Source organism: Schistocerca americana, chromosome 6 (genome assembly GCF_021461395.2).
Source record: "Schistocerca americana isolate TAMUIC-IGC-003095 chromosome 6, iqSchAmer2.1, whole genome shotgun sequence".
Lineage (NCBI taxonomy): Eukaryota > Metazoa > Arthropoda > Insecta > Orthoptera > Acrididae > Schistocerca > Schistocerca americana.
The window spans coordinates 600,726,929-600,748,078 of record NC_060124.1 but is presented as its reverse complement, the minus strand read 5'-3'; the positions used below and the strand labels follow the sequence as shown (position 1 = coordinate 600,748,078).

General features: G+C 43.2%; 1 protein-coding gene across 1 annotated transcript in view; it reads left to right on the top strand.

Moving 5' to 3' along the window:
- Positions 1–19,965, top strand: part of LOC124620334 (uncharacterized serine-rich protein C215.13-like) — a gene marked incomplete at its 5' end in the record, with an annotated part of 85,060 nt that extends 65,095 nt beyond the window's left edge. Inside the window, 2 exons of the mRNA XM_047147009.1 lie at positions 10,737–10,773; positions 19,743–19,965. Coding sequence (XP_047002965.1) covers positions 10,737–10,773; positions 19,743–19,965 — 260 coding nt within the window. The remainder of the gene's footprint in view (positions 1–10,736; positions 10,774–19,742) is intronic.
- Positions 19,966–21,150: the final 1,185 nt, after the last annotated feature.

Genomic DNA, 21,150 nt, shown 5'->3' with positions numbered 1-21,150 from the left:
TGGGAGTGTGGTTAAGCTACTACAAACAGCATAGTGAATGCATTATTGTGGCCAAGATAAACACACAGCCCATGCCTACTACAGTAGTAAACGTTTGTAAGCCAACTAGCTCTGCAGATGATGAAGAAATTGATGAAATGTATGATGAGATAAAAGAAATTATTCATGTAGTGAAGGGAGCCGAAAATTTGATAGTGATGGGTGACTGGAATTTGATAGTAGGAAAAGGGAGAGAAGGAAATATAGTAGGTGAATATGGATTGGGGGTAAGAAATGCAAGAGGAAGCCGCCTTGTAGAATTTTGCACAGAGCATAACTTAATTATAGCTATCACTTGGTTCAAGAATCATAAAAGAAGGTTGTATACTTGGAAGAATCCTGGAGATACTAGAAGGTATCAGATGGATTATATAATGATAGGCCGGAGATTTAGGAACCAGGTTTTAAATTGTAACATTTCCAGGGGCAGATGTGGATTCTGACCACGATCTATTGGTTATGAACTGTAGATTAAAACTGAAGAAAATGCAAAAAGGTGGGAATTTAGGTGGTTGGACCTGGATAAACTAAAAGAACAAGACGTTGTACAGAGTTTCAGGGAGAATATAACGGAACAATTGACAGGAATGGGGGAAAGAAATACAGTAGAAGAAGAATGGGTAGCTTTGAGACATGAAGTAGTGAAGGCAGCAGAGGATCATGTAGGTAAAAAGACGAGGGCTAGTAGAAATCCTTGGGTGACAGAAGAAGTATTGAATTTAATTGATGAAAGGTAAAAATATAAAAATGCAGTAAATGAAGCAGGCAAAAAGGAGTACAAACGTCTCAAAAATGAGATTGACAGGAAGTGCAAAATGTCTAAGCAGGCAATCCATAGAGGACAAATGTAAGGATATAGAGGCTTATCTCATTAGGGGTAAGATAGATACTGCCTACAGGTAAATTAAAGAGACCTTTGGAGAAAAGAGAACCACTTGTATGAATATCAAGAGCTCAGATGGAAACCCAGTTCTAAGCAAAGAAGGGAAAGCAGAAAGGTGGAAGGAGTATATAGAGGGTCTATACAAGGGCGACATACTTGAGGACCAATATTATGGAAATAGTAGAGGATGCAGATGAAGATGAAATGGAAGATATGATACTGCGTGAAGAGTTTGACAGAGCACTGAAAGACCTTAGTTGAAACAAGGCCCTGGAGTAGACAACATTCCATTAGAACTAATGACAGCCTTGGGAGAGCCAGTCCTGACAAAACTATACCATCTGGTGAGCAGGATGCACGAGACAGGCAAAATACCCTCAGGCTTCAAAAGAATATAATAATTCCAATCCCAAAGAAAGCAGGTGCTGACAGATTTGAAAATTACCGAACAATCAGTTTAATAAGTCACGGATGCAAATTACTAACATGAATTCCTTACAGATGAATGGAAAAACGTAGAAGCCGACCTCGGGGAAGATCAGTTTGGATTCCTTAGAAATGTTTGAACATGTGAGGAAATACTGACCCTACGACTTTTTTAAGAAACTAGATTAAGGAAAGCCAAACCTACATTTCTAGCATTTGTAGCTTTTGACAATGTTTACTGGAACACTCTTTCAAATTATGAAGGTGGCAGGGGTAAAATACAGTGCGCGAAAGGCTATTTACAATTTGTACAGAAACCAGATGGCAGTTATGAGAGTTGGTGGACATGAAAGGGAAGCAGTGGTTGGGAAGGGAGTGAGACATGGTTATAGCCTCTCTCAGATGCTATTTGATCTGTATATTGAGCAAGCAGTAAAGGAAACAAAAGAAAAGTTGGGAGTAGGTATTAAAATGCATGAAGAAGAAATAAAACTTTTGAGGTTCACCGATGACATTGTAATTGTGTCAGACAGCAAAGAACTTGGAAGAGCAGTTGAATGGAATGGACAGTGTCTTAAAAGGACGGTATGACATGACCATCAAATAACCAAAACGAGGATAATGGAATGTAGTCGAATTAAGTCAGGTGATGCTCAGGAAATTAGGTTAGGAAATGACACTTAAAGCAGTAAAGGAGTTAAGCTATTTGGGTAGCAAAATAACTGATGATGGTCTAAGTAGAGAGGATATAAAATGTAGACTGGCAATGGCAAGGAAAGCGTTTCTGAAGAACAGAAATTTGTTAACATCGAGTATAGATTTAAGTGTCAGGAAGTCGTTTCTGAAAGTATTTGTATGTAGCATAGCCATGTATGGAAGTGAAACATGGACAATAAATAGTTTAGATATAAAGAGAATAGAAGCTTTTGAAATGTGGTGCTACAGAAGAATGCTGAAGATTAGATGGGTAGATCAAATAACTAATGAAGCGGTATTGAATAGAATTGGGGAGAAGAAGAGTTTGTGGTACAACTTGACTAGAAGAAGGGACTGGTTGGTAGGACATGTTCTGAGGCATCAAGAGATCACAAATTTAGCATTTGAGGGCAGTATGGAGGGTAAAAATCGTAGAGGGAGACCAAGAGATGAATACACGAAGCAGATTCAGAAGGATGTAGGTAGCAGTAGGTACTGGGGGATGAAGGAGCTTGCACAGGATAGAGTGGCATGGAGAGCTGCATCAAACCAGTCTCAGGACTGAAGACCACAACAACAACAACAACAACAACAACAACAACACCCACATTTGATCATCGAGGAGCCATGATTTAAGCTTGTAGAGTAAGCCAGTAACTTGCCAATCAGGTTGCAAGCAATGTCCGTATGTCTTCACACAGGTGACGGCTATCAGTCCTCATGCCTCATGTGATCCAGCCCAGTTTGCCCTCACCGATTCAACCTTCAGCGGCATCTCAGGACCTGCATCAGACAGAGTGAGTCCCCCAAAAGCAACAACTTGCCCACTATGTACCCTCCAGCCAAATTTTCTCCAGGCTCTACTTAACTGACACACATGCATAAATGCACAATTGCAGGTGTGCATTGATCAAAGATCTCAGTTAGTAACACAAAATTGAATCCATATCGGCAACCTAAGTATTTAGTGATGCCAGTGGAATACTGTGCAACTGACGTTAGAGATACTGAGGCTCAGACATGATTTGATCCTTCGGTGCTCCACAATTTTTTCAAGATAGTCAGTGTAAGTTTTCACAGAGCATAACACGAATGGCTACCTTGACAAAATTTTGTGTTCTCCCATTTGATACTGCTTTGACATACATAACCCAACACAGTTCTGTCTCTTGAACTGCATAATGATCAGATCCTATGGAGAGAGTCCTTGCCTTCTGAATCTACACACAAACTTCTGCTCCCAACATCATGTCGATCTTCCAAAGGTGACCAAAATTCTGGATCAACAAGTTTTATACTCATCAAATCCAACATATTGGGATCGAGACGAAATGTGGGTTATCTTCAGCAACATTAAACAGATGGAAGGTAAGATGAAGACATTTCTACAGGAGTTGATTTGAACAGAGATGCACTGTTTTGTTTCTGGTATGTTTCCATCTGTTCCTTGAATGGGTGCTCTACTGTGCACATGGTTGAGATATAAATCGTCCCTGCGAGTCAGAAACTGAGAGAGCATAAGTTTTTCATGTGCCACTGCTATCTTTTAACCATATTGTCACTGTTGTAAGCAGCACTTGTTTGCCAGGGGTGACTTAAGTGAGCAGTAACTCAATCTACTTGATTGATGTATACCATTGTGTTTGTGTTTTATGTTACTAGGACAGTCATACCTTGTTCCATTTCGTGTGTTTCATTTAGTGTGCTGTCATTTTTGACAAGCATGACAGCATACAGATGTGCAACTAGAATCCCTATGAACAACCTTCAGGCAATTGTGCAAACAATATGTTGGGCATCACATTAGGTTTGTGTTCACTACACGTGGCTTGCTTGAATTTTCTGCACTTCTGCAAAGTATGAGGCAAGCGGCACATGACAAATGCAGTACTAGCAGGGACTAGCTTCATCTCAAATGACCTATGTGCTTGGCGTTGCAGGTGGTCTGCTGTTTGTTCCCATATGTGCTGTGCCATGTTGGTCTGTAGCCTTCATGATTTCAGAATTGCATTTGTTTTAGAGAAAATAATATCTCTCTGCTAATGTTAGAATACTGGTCAACATTTTTTACAAAGAGATGAGGTATAGTTATGTCTTGCAAGGATACATTTGCTAGTAATGTCATCAGCACATGAACATTGCTTGAAGTAGTCCATGAAATTCATTTGCACCTTACCCAGTCACGAAAGGGAGCACCAACAGCTTTTTCAGATGTGATAACAGAATCAATCTAGGGTTATTGTATGTGTTGCAAACATTATCAGAAGCTACATTAAAATTAGTGCTAGTCACCGGAAGATGGGCGATTATATTGTGAGCAGCACATATTACTAAACTAAGCAAATGGTTATTAAGCAGTGTCCTATAAATCCTCATTATTTACCACAAAAATGCCTGAACTGCATTACACCACTTTTGAATGTTGGCAGTTTAATGATGGGCAACTTGATGGAACATTATGATGCACTCAAGTCAAATCCGTCACTGGGGTCTCTCAGTTGTTTAGTGACTTTACACGTGGTGTACATGTGGCATTGCATCCAGTTCTTCTTTGCTGGCTGCATTTGTCACCCTGCTCTCCCTCTTCATCCTTGCTCATTCTCCATTGCCCCCTCCTTCCCCTTTCTCTGTGTTCTGATTCAAATCGACATGGCTAGCCACCTGCTTTCCTGTATTGTTTCCAATTTTGTTCCTTCTGCCTGTTCAGTCATCCGTTTTGGTGTTAGATCCCCACTTGAGGTTTGACCTCCACTTCAATATTTCCTGTATTTTAGTGTGAGCCACTTGGGGAACCACTCCCTCCCTGGCATCTGTGGTGTGGATTCCTCATCCCCCTCCCCCCCCCCCCCCCCCCCCCCCCGCCATTGGTTCCAGCGCCCTTCCCCCCTGTAGCCCCCTTCCACCCCGCTAAGTCACCAGAGTGATGGGGCTGTTACGAATCCGTATGGCTGAGCCCCATGACAACACAGGGATCACACTCCTGATTACTCAGTTGTTCCCTCCACATGTATGGCTAATAGTGTTTGCTTGCTTTCTTGGAGCATCAGAACTCGCGGCAATGGCTGCTGTGCAAGACGGCCCTTGCTGTGTCTGGATGGCACCCTGGAGGGGAGCCCCTGGTCAGAGTGGCTGGTATTGGGGGGATGCTTGACACATGAAGCATATTGAGCTGCAAAATTCTGGCCGATCTCCAATGGCCGTTTCTGTGAATGGTAAACAATCATTGAATGCTACTTCATATTACACAGCAACTTTACCTTCCCTGGCTACACGGTTGGAGAGGGCCAGTCTTGGCTTCTTTTTTTCACTTTTGATACAGTGATGCTTCAGTCAAAGATCAGTAAGACAACACATTCTGAACACAATGCACTGCTACCAGTGTCATCATTATAACCGCACTCGAAATTCCTGGTGACACCCAGCCATTTGTGTAACGTGGCTGCCTCCTCCTCCCTGCTGCAAAAGTTGTAATGGTGACCATGCCACCTCCTCTTCTCATGTACGTTGATGATGATTGGGCAGCCATGAAATCTGGGTCAAGGAAAAAGATGCCTTACCAGGTCACTTGCAAATTGTCGGCTTGATAGTAACCCTGCGTTCTACCATCAGGCAGTTCCAGTACTGTTCTCGCTATATGTCAGTTCATGAAGGACATTGACATCGAGACATGTGATGAGAAATACAGCACTGTGGTTGTAAAATCACCCAGTGTCATAATAGCAGCCCCGTCTCCTCCTCCTCCTCTCCAGCTGTGCAAACAAGCCGCAAAGTTTTGCCTCACAGGAGAAAGTCACCTGCTACACAACTGACAGGCCAGGAAGGATAGAACGAACACTCCCATGAAAACTTTCCATGTTCCTCCAGCCATCAAACCTCGCAGGTACCGGGCGGGGTTGGCCCACGCTCTTCCCAAGGGAAGAGGCGGGTTCAGCAGCGTTCGCGGCGGACGTGGCGGAGGGTCAATGTGGAGGCTGGCCATGTGGCATCACCCGCTCTGCCTGAGAGTGGACTTGTGGCCGCTTCTTCAGCAAGGCCCAAGCTGGCACATGGGGGAGTGGTTTATTAGTTATTGGGAGCTCCAACATTAGGTGCGTGATGGAGCCTCTTACGGAAATAGTGGAAAGGTCGGGGAAGAAGGCCAGTGTTCACTCTGTCTGCTTGCCGAGGGGTCTCATCCGAGATGTGGAGGAGGCCCTGCCTGCAGCGATAGAGAGCACTGGGTGCACCCGACTGCAAATAGTTGCTCATGTCGGCACCAATGACTCCTGCCGTCTGGGTTCAGAGGTCATCCTCGATTCGTACAGGCGGTTGGCAGAATTGGTGAAGGCCAAAAGCCTCGCTCGTGGGGTGGAGTCTGAGCTAACTATTTGTAGTATTGTTCCCAGAACTGATCGCGGTCCTCTGGTTTGGAGCCAAATAGAAGGCTCAAGCCAGAGGCTCAGACGATTCTGTGGAGATCTGCGGGTGCAAATTTCTCGACCTCCGCTATCGGGTGGAGAAATGTAGGGTCCCTCTGAATACGTCAGGTGTGAACTACATGCAGGAAGCGGCTACAAGTGTAGCGGGGTATGTGTGGAGTGCTCATGTCGGTTTTTTAGGTTAGACAATTCCCTCTCTAGGCCCGAGAAGATGCCTACTGAGATGCGGCAAGGTAGGAGTATGTAAAATGCAACAGGGAATAACTACATTAATGTGCTAATAGTAAACTGCAGGAGCATCTATAGAACAGTCGTAGAACTGCTCTCATTAATAAATGGTCACAATGCCCACATATTACTAGGGACAGAATGTTGGCTGAAACCAGATGTAAACAGTAATGAAATTCTAAACTGAGATTGGAATGTATACCACAGAGACAGGCTGGAGAGTGATGGGGGAGGCGTGTTTATAGTGATAAGAAGTGCAATAGTATCGAAAAAATTAACGGAGATCCGAAATGTGAAATAAAATGGGTGAAGTTCACAGTTAAAGCAGGTTCAGACATGGTAATTGGATGTCTCTATAGCCCCCCTGGCTCAGCAGCTGTTGTGGCTGAGCACCTGAAGGATAATTTAGAAAATATTTCGAGTAGATTTCCCCACCATGTTATAGTTCTGGGTGGCGATTTTAATTTGCCAGATATAGACTGGGAGACTCAAACGTTCATAACGGGTGGCAGGGACAAAGAATCCAGTGAAATTTTTTAAGTCCTGTATCTGAAAACTGCCTTGGGCAGCTAAACAAAGAACCAACTCGTGGCAATAACATACTACACCTTCTGGTGACAAACAGATACGAACTATTTGAAACAGTTAATGCAGAACAGGGAATCAGCGATCATAAAGCGGTTACTGAATCAATGATTTCAGCTGTAAATAGGAATATTAAAAAAGGTAAGAAGATTTTTCTGTTTAGCAAAAGTGACAAAATGCAGATTTCAGAGTACCTGATGGCTCAACACAAAAGTTTTCTTTTAAGTACTGAAAGCGTTGAGGATCAGTGGACAAAGTTCAAAACCATCGTACAATATACGTTAGATGACTATGTGCCAAGCAACATCACAAGAGATTGAAAAGAGCCACCATGGTACAACAACCATGTTAGATAAGTGCTGTGGAAGCAAAGGGAACTTCACAGCAAACATAAAGATAACCAATGCCTTGCAGAAAAACAAAAATTACGCGAAGTGAAATGTAACGTGAGGAGGACCATGCGAGAGGCGTTCAATGAATTCAAAAGTAAAGTTCTATGTACTGACTTGGCAGAAAATCATAAGAAGTTTTGGTCTTGTGTCAAAGCGGTAGGTGGATCAAAACAAAATGTCCAAACAATCTTACCAAAATGGTACTGAAACAGAGGATGACAGACTAATGGCCGAAATACTAAATGTCTTTTCCCAAGGCTGTTTCACAGAGGAAGACTGCACTGTAGTTCCTTATCTAAATTGTCGCACAGATGACAAAATGGTAGGTATCGAAATAGATGACAGAGGGATAGAGAAACAATTAAAATAGCTCAAAAGAGGAAAGGCCACTGGACCTGATGGAATACCAGTTTGATTTTATACAGAGTACACGAAAGAATTTGCTCCCCTACTTGCAGCGGTGTACCGTAGGTCTCTAGAAGAGCGTAGCATTCCAAAGGATTGGAAAAGGGCACAGGTCATCCCTGTTTTCAAGAAGGGAGGTCAAACAGATGTGCAGAACTATAGACCTATATCTCTTACGTCGATCAGTTGTACAATTTTGGAACACGTATTATGTTCGAGTATAATGACTTTTACAGAGTCTAGAAACTACTCTGTAGGAATCAGCATGGGTTTCGAAAAAGGCAATCGTGTGAAACCCAGCTCATGCTATTCATCCACGAGACTCAGAGGGCCATAGACACGGGTTCCCAGATAGATGCCATGTTTCTTGACTTCCGCAAGGTGTTAGATACAGTTCCCCACAGTCGTTTAATGAAAAAAAGTAAGAGCATATGGACTATCAGACCAATTGTGTGTTTGGATTGAAGAGTTCCTAGATAACAGAACACAGCATGTCATTCTCAATGTAGAGAAGTCTTCTAAAGTAAGAGTGATTTCAGGTGTGCGGAAGGCAAGTGTCGTAGGACCGTTGCTATTCACAATATACATAAATGAACTTGTGAATGACATCAGATTCACTGAGGCTTTTTGCGGATGATACTGTGGTATATCGAGAGGTTTTAACAATGGAAAATTGTACTGAAATGCAGGAGGATCTACAGCGAATTGATGCATGGTGCAAAGAATGGCAATTGAATCTCAATGTAGACAAGTGTATCGTGCTGCGAATACATAGAAAGAAAGATCCTGTATCATTTAGGTGCTATATACCAGATCAGCAACTGGAAGCAGTTAATTCCATAAATTATCTGGGAGTACACATAAGGACTGATCTAAAATGGAATGATCATATAAAGATGATCGTTGGTAAAGCAGATGCCAGACTGAGATTCACTGGAAGAATCCTAAGGAAATGCAATCCGGAAACAAAGGAAATAGGTTACAGTATGCTTGTTCACCCACTGCTTGAATACTGCGTAGCAGTGTGGGATCCATACCAGATAGGGTTGATAAAAGAGATAGAGAAGATCCAACGGAGAGCAGTGCGCTTTGCTACAGGATCATTTAGTAAATGTGAAAGTGTTACGAACATGATAGATGAACTCCAGTGGAAGAATCTGCAGAAGAGATGCTCAGTAGCTTGGTATGGGCTTTTGTTGAAGTTTCAAGAACATACCTTCACCGAGGAGTCAAGCAGTATATTGCTCCCTCCTACGTATATCTTGTGAAGAGACCATGAGGATAAAATCAGAGGGGTGAGAGCCCACACAGAGGCATACCGACAATCCTTTTTTCCACTAACAATACGAGACTGGAATAGAAGGGAGAACCGATAGAGGTACTCAAGGTACCCTCCGCCACACGCTGTCAGGTGGCTTGCGGAGTATGGATGTAGATGTAGATGTAGATGTAGAAGAGTCTTCCTCTGCCAACCAGAAAGGCTCCAAGAAATCAAAGAAAGGCAAATGATCTGCTTCTTTATCAGCTCGGGGGTCCTCCCTGATGGTGTCGGCACATGATATCCATTGCTGGCTGACCTCCTTGATGCCGGTATGCACCTCCAGCCATTTTTCTGCTCTGGATTCCAAGGACGGACAGAATGGTAATGCTGAAACCTCTGTAGATCTCCTAGAGGCGGAATCTCCAGCCTCTTTGCCCTGTAGCAGTGAGCTGCCACTCGATATCCACTGAGGGGACACCCCTCCATTATTTCCCTTTTCCCATTTCCTAATTGTTGCACTCTGCCAGTGGAATGTTTGTGGCCTTTGATCCAACAAAGAGGATTTATTGCTGGTCTTGGAATCACAGCCTCTACTTGTTTTCTGCTTCCAGGAAACAAAATTGCACGCTCACGACCTGCTCTGAACTCTCTCATTTATTTCCAGTTTGCTTTGACATGCCCCCAACCTCACACCATCACCCATCGACAGATTCCACATCATGCAGTGGAGTTGTGCTGCTCATTAAGGATGACGTTCATAGTCTTCCTGACAACCCACCTTCAAGCTATTCCTGTCTGCCTTTTACTTCCTCTCCTGGACTTAACCCTTTGTACTGTTTACATCCCTCAGTCACTGGACAGTCTACATCCATTTGCTATCCATTTTCTGTCTCAACCCCACCTAAATGCAAACCCAAATGACAGCTTTCTAAGGATGACTAGAGATTTTATGCTCCGTGGCACCCTTCGAGAAACATAATTTTCCCAGTTAGAAATGTAATCATTACTGCCAACATTGTTTCATTCTTTCTCTTCATCTTTACCATGCCATGTCACAGTCACTCGATTGACTGAGACATGTTGTGACTCAACTCACATGCACAGATGTGCTCTCCATCATTCTATGATGGCAAACAACATTCATTATAAACAGTTGCACACACACAGTGTCTTCGCACCCTTCAGGATAGCAAAAAACTGGCCGGATTTAATTTACTGGTTCTTTTAACAGTTCTACACCATTTTCTGTTGTGTGGTCCAATATCATATTTAATTTACCAACTTACTAACACTTAGATGAGCATGTGCAGTGAGATGACATACCACTGCCACATTTCGAGGTGTTTGATTCACACTTAAATGAATTGATGAAAAATTATTCATTTTTTTTAATTTTTTTGCAGGAGCCACAAGAGATGCAGGCAGAGGAGGTAGCAGCAGGTGAGATTTTCACTTTCTTCAGTAGCTTAATTACATGTTAAAGTTATCACTTTAATGTTGTCTTGTGTGGCATACATTTTTTCATCTTTTTCTTTGACATTAATTCTTCACTGGTGGTGTGCTAAAGTATATCAGTGAAACAGTTGTTCAGAATTTTATGCTTGAATCTGACACTGGATATTAATTACATAGTACATAATTCATACTGAAAATTGGCACTGCCTTTGTAACTACAAGAGATTGGTCACAAACGTGCAGTTGTGTTTCAAATGTGTGCTGTGGTAGATTGTGAGGGAAATGTGATAAAAAAGAACGAAGACAAATTTTTAAGTACCAAATTTACATTTAAAAGTGAGTCATTGTAAAGGTTAGCTAACATTACAAATTGGGACACTGCAATAAGTACTAATGTTTAGATCAGTCCCCTTATTTCATTGTCACGGCTCATATTCAAAGCATCATCCTTCAATGAATATTGTAGTAACATGGTTCATGTTTTCCATCGCACTTCACATAGAGTCGACCGGGAACTGTCTCCTAGGCATGCCCGATGTGAACTGACTGGGCACGTCCCGTGCTGCCTGAGTTGTTGTTGTTGTTCTGCTGGCAGAGGTCGCTGCCAAATTCTTGCATGCCCTCTGGTGGACAGGACTCTACTTGCGGCAACTACTGTCCGTGACATGCTGTGCTGATGTGCGCCTCCCGCGATCTTTCTGGTGTTTACTGCACTCCACCTCCTTCGGGGGGGTGAAGCCACTGTGTTCCACTGTGTTGGAAGGTGGAGCATTGTGCAGGAGCGATGACCTCCACATCCATCAGACTGCTGGAGTCGAGGGGATCTGCCAACCCTTGAGCCGGAACCTTCGAATACGGCTGGAAGTGATCCACACAAAGAGGCCCCCGTCATCCCACCACCAGAGCCCAGGGCAGAACGGGAGACAAGCCGTCGAATTCCGGATCCTGGCCCACCTTGGGAGGGGCAAGACCCAGTGGCAGGGACAATGGGGAATGGACGTCGACAGGTGAACCAGCATCCTGAGAAACCGGGCCTGCAAGGGGGGCCAGCTCTCGCTGGGGATCTCGAACGATGGCGATGCCAGTGCTGGAGCTACTGGAGGCTGCCAAGGCTGAGAACCATCGCAGTGTGGCTGAGTCACAGGGGGGAGTGGCGGTAGCGTCCCCTGAGAAACCAACACGGGTACCGGCAGAGGGGAAGCCGGTGCCTGAGGGGTTGGAGGGTGGGTGCCCAAATGTGGACGTAGCTGATTTTGGTGCCAACGTACCTCCCGGTTCCCTGCCTGCAAGGTATAGTGCCGGCAGTCATTTTGGCTCAGGACCATCACTGGTATCCAATGTGGATTGCAACCAAACCCACGTGCCCAGATCAACATACCCGGTGGAAAGCCGGGTACTCCGGTTTGCGAACACTGGCGAGGACCAGGATGGAGGAGGTGCAGCAGAGTCTTAGGTTGTCGCCCGTGGGGGAGCTCTGTAGGGCTGTGTTCCCCCTTTGGTGTGGTCTGGTATGCCGTCGGGAAAAATGTCAATGCTTCCTCCACAGGAAATTCGTGCACCTACTTTTTCATCTGCGTCTTAAATGTGCACACCATGTGCTTGACTTCCCCATTTGATTGTGGATGAAAGGGGTGAAAGCAAATGTGCCGAATACTGAAGTGCCTACAAAAATCCTGGAAGGTCTGCGAAATAAACTGAGGTCCATTGTCTGAGACTAGGGTGACTGGTGGACCTTCCACAGATAAGATTTTTGCCAGTGCCTGGATTGCAACTTCTGAAGTGGTTAAGGAGCAGCGAACCACATATGGGAATCGGGAATAAGCATCAATGGCAATGAGCCAAAAGCCATTGAGAAACGGGCCACAAAATCGATGTGAACACGTTCCCATGCCTGGGTTACAGGTGGCCATGAAGGGAACGCTGACCAGGGAGATGCCGGTTGGCTCGCACACTGGGAACAGGTGGCCACCAAGTGCTCAATTTCTCTGACAATACTGGGCCAGTACATAAGACTGCGAGCCCAAGTTTTAGTACGGGAAACACCCCAGTGCCCCTCATGTAATAACGTGAAGACTTCCCTTTGCAAACTTGCAGGAACAACCACGCAACGAGCTGTATCATCGGTAGCCAGAAGGAGAACTCCTTCCAAGACAGAGAGGCAGTCTTGCTGAACAAAATAATTGCAAAGAGGGTTCGAGGCCCGGCCTGGAGTTAGGGATGAGCACCTCTGCTGAATGAGGTGAAGTACTTGCCGGACAACTGCGTCAGCTGCCGTTACCCCGGCGACTCTAGAACTAGTAATTGGGAAGCCATCAACCGCTTGGCGGGACGCCACATCCAAATGAAAACACATAATCTCCTCTCGATTGAACTTAGGATCCGGGCCATCCGGAAGATGGGAAAGTTCGTCTGCATTGGCGTGCTGTCCAGTAGGGCAAAAATGAATGTCATTATTGTACTTCAAGAGGAACTAGGCCCAGATCTGTAGTCTGTGGGCTGCCCTATCCAGAATCTGAGAGGCGGGGACAAATAACGATACTAATGGCTTATGGTCAGTGATTAACTGAAACTTCGTGCCTTGCAAAAAAGGGTGAAACTTGGTAACAGCATAGGCAATGGCCAAAGCCTCTTTTTCCACCTGGGAGTAATTGGCCTGCACAGGACTAAGAGTTTTAGACGCAAACGCCAGTGGCTGCCAGGACCACCCCCACCCCATATTGCAAAGCATCTGTAGCCAGGACCAATGGCTTATGTGGGTAAGAAGTATCCAAACACGGCACTGACATGAGGAGGCCCTTCAACAAGGTGAACGCTCACTTGCATGCAGGTGACCAATCAAAAGGAACACCCTAGCACAGAATGCAGTACAGGGGGCGGGCTATGGTGGAAGCCCTGGAAATGAACCGGTGGTAATAGGCAATCTTGCCTAAAAAAGCTTGTAACTCCTTCAGCGATGCGGGCCGCAGAAGGTTGACAATACCTTGGACTAAACTTCCTAGCGGCTGGAAGCTGTGCCGAGAGATGTAGCCCACATAATCAATGGACAGTTGGAAGAAGTTTGACTTGTGCAAGCCCACGGACCTGAATTTGAGGAATAGGGTGTGAAGGTTGTGCAAGTGTTCTGATGGTTTCCTGACAATAACGAGGGGCAAAGCCCACTCACAAGAAGAAATGGGAAGAACAACCACGAGGGCTGTCAGCCGTTTGAGCTTTTTTTTAACCTGAGTGCGGAGAGCCAAGGGGATCTGCCTCGTGCGTAGAAAATGCAGGCGAGCCTATGCCTTCAATGTTAAGTGAGCTTCAAAGTCTGAAACACAACCCAGGCCCTCCTCAAAGATATCCGGAAAGTCCGAGATCAAAGATACCAATGATTGATAGAGAACATCTTCGGGGACCAACTGTATGGTGTCAGCGATAGAAAAACCGAAAGCTTGAAAGGCATCCAAGCCAAAAAGGTTAGTGGAGCTCGCAACACTGACAAAATAAAAGTAACTGAATTGTAAGTCGGTAGTGAATTGACCCAGTAGGGGAATGAGTTGTTTACCATAACCACGTGGACGCCGGTAAACTGGCGCCAACGGGGTGACCCAAGGTCGGAGTAAGTCTGTGCATTCAACAAAGAAACTGCCGCCCCCGTATCTACTTGCAATTATAGTCGGTGAGATCGAACCGACACCTCGATAAAGAGTTTGTGTGCCGATGCGTCCAGAGCCTGTCCCAATGAAACTTCCTGAATGTCAACGTCCATGTCCGCTGTACCTGCTTCCTTTGATTCTTTTGAGGCTGAGCGGCAAACTTTAGCAATGTGTCCTTTTTTATTACATGTGCGACAAACGGCCCAACGCTGGGGGCACTCTGACCGATCATGATGTATATACCACAACGCACAGGACGGTAATGGGCCGGCGGCCGATTGTTGTGGTTGTTGCTGGTGGTGGTGGTGGTGGTGGTGGTGGTGGTGGTGGTGGTGGTGGTGGTGGTGGCTGAAAAGGAGAAAAATGAAGACTTGGTGTGATGGTGGAATGGAGACTGAGCAGTGCTGGAATAAGAAGGTATGGATGTATGAGAAAAGTGAATAACTGAGGTGCAGGCTGGGAGGGTCTTAGGAACATAGAATATGTTGCAGGGAGGGTACCCACCGCCACATTTAGAAAAAGCTGGTGTTTGTGGGCATGATCTGTATGTCTCGGGCAGTGAAGCAGTCATTGGAATGAAGGATGTCCTGTTGGGCAGCCTGCCCAGAAGCAGGGTATAAAATTTTTTTCTTGCCCTGTTTGTAGGATGCCGATTATGTGGGCAGAGAGCTTGTTTGTTGTCATGCCAACATAGAATGCAGCACAATGGTTGCATCTTAGCTTATATATCACATGACTGGTATCGCAGGTAGCCATGCCTTTGATGGGATAGCTGGTGAATGGGACCGGACTGGAGCCGTAGGTGGTGGTGGTGGTGGTGGTGGTGGTGGTGGTGGGATGTATGTGACAGGTCTTGCATCTAGGTCTGTTACATGGATATGAGTGATGGGGTAACTGGTTGAGAATCCTTCCTAAACACTCATCTCGTTCAGGTTCACTGAAGACATCTTTGTGATCTGTATCGAGATTGAAGACACCCTATTCACATCCCACCCAACCTCAACAGCTTCTCCCCCGTTGCTTCACCTGGACCTTCTCAAGCCAACAAGCCATCTTCATAGAAGTTGACATCCACTTCAAAGATGGCTTCTTCACTGCTTCTGTCCATATCAACCTACTAACCACAAGTGATGCCTCCATTTTGACTACTGCCATCCATTCCATACCAAGAAGTTCCTTCCATACAGCCTTCCACCCACAGTTCTCCAATCTACAGTGATTAGCATTACGCCACGAAATATACTGCGGGTCTCAATAAAGCTTACAAAAACAAATCTCCTGTGCCTTATATTTGCAGTCTCCCACAACCCCCAAGTCTCTCTGTCTGGCCACAGGGGAGCATTCCCCTCGTAACTCAGTAACACCCAGAACTGGAACAACTGAATTAGTCGCCACCAAGGTTTTGGCTACCCGTCATTGTGTTCTGAAATTTGAAATGCCATGCCTGCTATCCTTCCCACCCCTCCCACAGTGGTTTTGCTCCATCCACCAAACCTACACTATATAATTGGCCATCTGAACACAACTCCTTCTCTCAACACCTTACATCATGGTTCATATCCCTACAACAGAACTGAATGCAAGACCTGTCCCATACATTCTTCCACTGTCACCTACTCCAATCAGGTCACATACATCACCTACCCACCAAAGACAGGGGTTCCTGTGAAACCAGTCATGTGATTTACAAAGTAAACTGCAACCACTGTGCAGCTTTCTGCATGGGACTGACAAGCAACAAGCTGTCTGTCTGCAGGATTGACCACTGACAAACTGTGGCCAGTAAACAATTGGACCACCCTGTTGCTGAGCATGCTGCCCAACATGACATCATTCATTTCAATGACTACTTGACAGCCTGTGCCATTATGGATTATTCTCACCAACACCAGATTTTCTGAACTGCACAAGTGGGAACCCGGCCTGCAGTATATCCTTTGTTCCCATAACCCTCCCGGCCTCAACCTTGCTTAGTCAGTTTCCTCACGCATTCTGAAACATCTCTGTCTCCATAGAAGAAATGTTTTCTCACATGTGGAGATGATGGCTGGTAATAAGTATCCAACGATAATGTATGTACAGCATCACTGTCCCTTTGTTCATAAAATATTTCCCATTAAGATTTTTGCTACAGTTTGTTCCCAAACCAATACCACTGTCCCTTTGTTCATAAAATATTTCCCATTAAGATTTTTGCTACAGTTTGTTCCCAGACCAATCTGTTTTTGTTTTATTTATTTATTCATTCTGTGTGATCTGATGGTATGCAGTGTGTTGCAGGTGTCAGAAAATGTCAGTTAACATTGTTGAAATATATTAACATGGGCCCATAGTATCCTAATGTATTATATTGCTCAATGTTTTCAATTTAATAGAAATGGTAAGATTACTGTTCTTAGTATTCATTTACAGAGTAAAAACAGTGACACAATAAATATGACTTCACAGCTTTGCTAAATTTTATGTTATCCCCAATGGACTTAATATTTGTGGGAAGATTGTTGAACAGTTGGAGGCCCATGTGGAAGGCTCCCTTTTTACACAGTTGGGTGTTTGTACGTATAACATGCAGATTTACATTTTTCCTGGTGTTGTAATCATGAATTTCTTTATTTTTTATGACTCTGGGGTCAGTTGGCACTATGTGGTTTCTGAAAAAGTTTAGAGGCTTGAGAATGTAGAGGCAAGGCAGTGTAAGGATGTCCACCTTTCTGAAGATGGGTCTGCAGGAGTCTCTGGGTTTTCTCCCAGTAATAATCCTCATTGCTCTCTTCGGGATTCTGAATGTGCTCAGAGCAGTTGGAGAATTTCCCCAGAATATTACACCATATTTTAGGTGGGCTTGTATGTAATCGTAGTACATGCTGGTTAATGTTTTCTGGCTTGCACGATTTCAGTACACTCAATGCATAACAGCCAGTAATAATCCTGGCATTTACCTCTCCTGTATGTGTATTCCATTTCAGGTTATCTTGAACCCACAGACCCAGGAATTTGAAAACAGTGTTGGTATCTTTTGGCTGATTATTTACAGTGACAAATGACTGAGAGGAATTTGCATTTTGTGTTGTGTGAAAGTTCATGAAATCTGTCTTTTTGGTGTTAATAGTTAATATGTTGATTTTAGCCCATATGCTGAGGTGTTTAGTGGGCAAGTTCACAGCTTTTTGCACAGCCTCTGCATTCTCCCCTTTGAGAAGTACAGTTGTGTCCTCAGCAAATATTATTATTTTGTGTGCATCAACATTCAGGCTCAAGTCATTAATACACATGAGGAAAAGTAAAGGTCCCAATACTGAGCCCTGTGGAACACCTTGCTTTACTGTTTTATTACTTGATACTATTTCGGTTATTAAGTTGCTTTGTCTGTTAGTGTATTTCATGCTGACTCTCTGCATCCGATTGGTTAGGAATGTAGCAGTCGAGTTGTTTGCAATTCCTCTGATACCACAGTGTTCTATTTTTTCCAGTAATATTTTGTGGTCAACAGTGTCAAAAACCTTTGACAGATCCAGAAATATGCCTGTTATGGGTTGTTTTCTATCTAACAGTTCTAATAGCGTATTTATGCAATCATATACTGCAGTGTAAGTAGATTTGTTGCTTCAGAACCCTTGTTGAGCCAAACGTAATAAATATATATATTTTTTTCAATGAAGTTCGTTTTTTGGCACATTATTTTTTCAAAAACTTTAGAAAACCAGGATGAGATTGAGATAAGCCTGCAGTTATTCATATCTTTATCATTACCTTTTTTGAAGACAGGAATTACTTTAGAAAGTTTCAGAGCTTCAGGGAAGATACGTGCCTGTAAAGAACAGTCACAGAGGCGAGTTAATGGTTCAGCAATTGTGTGTTCACAATTTTTGATTACAGCTGCTGGGATACCATCAATTCCAGCTGAATATGAAGTTTTTAACTCTCTGAGGGCTTTTGCAACATCATTTTCAGTGACTTTTGTAATGAAAGTTGACTCTGCGCATGTGTGATATTTTTGGTTTGCTGATTGATAATTTGTGTTAGGATTATTTTCGACCAATTTTTCAGCCATGCTCGTAAAGAAATTGTTGAAAGAGTTCACCACAATTTGGGATTAGATATAGATTCATTGTTGAGTTTGAGTTCTATGTGTGTGTGTGTGTATGTGTGTGTGTGTGTGTGTGTGTGTGTGTGTGTGTGTGTGTGTGTGTGAAGCTTTCATATCCCCTCTTTCCCTTTTTATGATATTCCACATTGCTTTTACTTTATTGCTGGATTTGACAATGTACTCATCATTTTGCATCTTTCTAGCTTGTCTTATCACTCTATTTAGGATACATGTGTAGTTTTTATAATATTCTGTTAGTTGGAGGAGTCGCTACTTCGTTTACATAACTTATAGAGTATTCTTTTATGTTTGCAAGAGAGTTTTATAGCTGGTGTAATCCAACTCTTGTTTCTATTATTATTATTATTATTTATTCTTACTGGTTGTTGTGGAAAGGCCTCTTCAAAGTGGTTGATCATTTTGTCAAGAAACGTGTTGAAATTCATGTTGACATCATTGGCTGTGTACATATCTATCCACTTTTCTTTACTAAGGAGGGCATTTAGCTTGTTAAATTTCTCTTGGGTGAAAAACCTTAAAGTTTTAGGTGCAATTGGGTTTGAGGTATCTTTGCTAACATCGACCTTTAGAATGACAGCTTGGTGGTTGCTGAATCGTGCATTGTATACTCGTAGAGTTGGGTTAAGTTTATTTCTATTAGCAAAAATTTAATCTAGAGCTGTCTTGGATGTGGGTGTTATTCTAGTGGGCTCATTTACAAGGTCATGCAGATTAAAAGTTTTTGCACAGTTAATCAATGTTTCCCTGTGTCTGTTGTGGGTGAGAAAGTCTATACCAAAGTCACCACACATAATCACAACTTGTTTCCACTGACTTATTTTGGATAGAAACAAATCCATTTGTAACAGAAAATGATTATTACTACTGGAAGGGGGATGGTAAATAGTAGCTACAATTAGATTTAGATCTGTAAGCTTTATGGCTGCACATTCAAAGATCTTGTCTGTTCCTATTTCCTTTAGGGTAGGAAGTGGGCTATATTCAATGTGTTGTTTGATGAAGATGGCAAACCCACCATGTCCATGCTAGGCATACTACTGAGATATCACTGAGTTCACTGGTCAGCAAAATGCTTATGTCATCAGTTTTGTTGCTCAAGGATTAGATATTGTGATAACAGATTTTCAGGTCTGAGTGGGGTTTACTCAGGGAGGCTTGAAGTCATATTTACTGTGTCACTGACCTTTAGTTTAAATTGTGCTGTATTCTAGGTATGTTGACTTCCGAGCAGCTGTGCTGGTTCTGTTGTTTGTCCTTGACAGCCGACTCATCTTCCAGGTGGGCCTGAAAAGTGTCCACATGCACTTCACACTGCTGAGGCATCACATTGACATTTTGGAGGGATGTCTTCATAATGTTCACCATCACATTATTGATCCTTTCCGGTTCCTGACATTTTTGAGGAGTCAGGGGGTTTGTGTTTCATCTCTGTGACTTTGTGACCCATTTGTCTAGTGTAGTTTGCACAGTATGACCACTATTACTCTTTTTATTTCCCATCTTGTTTGTCTTTATCCAATTGCTTATTAGCATCTGTTTATGGTTTCTGACTTTTGGTTTCTTATTGTCCCCCATAGTTGTCAGGAAGGCCAGTCTATTGCAGATAATCTCCTTGCCACATTTGTTTAGGTGTAAACCATGTGTTGTGAAGTGGTTTCTGGCTAGTCTCTCTATTTCAAAGTTCATAGCAATTCTTTTTTTGAATGCATGTTTTGCTAAATTCCATGCCTGTATCAGGTGGAGGTTTGCAGTATTAATTTTAATATTTAAATTTTGAACATCATATCTCCTGGGTATAGGCTGGATAATGATATTCATTTTGTGGCTTACAGCAAGTTTTGGTGCCAATGGTTCTACCACATGGTTCAACATTAGATTGAGAAGTTTGTGTATGTCGTTAGAACCTGTAACGTGCGCGTGGGGCACACAATACTCACTAAAGCCTGTTCTATGGTAAGTGAGCGGGGTTCACCTTACGAGACAGGATTTTTGTATAGATATTGACCGCGTGTACCTGAATGGTGGCAAATCAGACTTACACGCACTCTGTAATATCAATGATCCGTCAAGTAAGTTCAAAATGGAATTACACGTCAGTATGGAACAAAAGTAATACTGGAGATGCTACCAATTTGATGATAATACGGTCGCTAGCCTAATTAGGCATTAACTGAGCTTCTTCCCTGTAGAAGTTGCTGTATATTCATGCAAAACAACACACAGTAACACTGCATAATATAGTAAAATTTTAGAACAAGAAAATCTATCGAACTGATAGTTTCACGTTCTGTACGGACATGGAAAGACCATAAATACATAACACCACACTATAATGTATACTACAAGACTTTATACTGTCTATTAATCTGATTAAAATCAGTCATAGGTTACCCTAGAAATAGCACTTTCAAGCCACACACAAAATGTCAATTTTAATAAATATAAAACACTGATAAATTTAGGCTTTTATATTGACTTTAACTTTTGCTGGTCAAACCAATTTAGAACACTTAAAAATTCAAATGAATAAATGTGGATGGGGGGGGGTGGGAGTGGGGGGAGGGGGGGGGGGCATGAAACTGTTCTGATCACTGTATTAAAATATTGATTACTGAAATT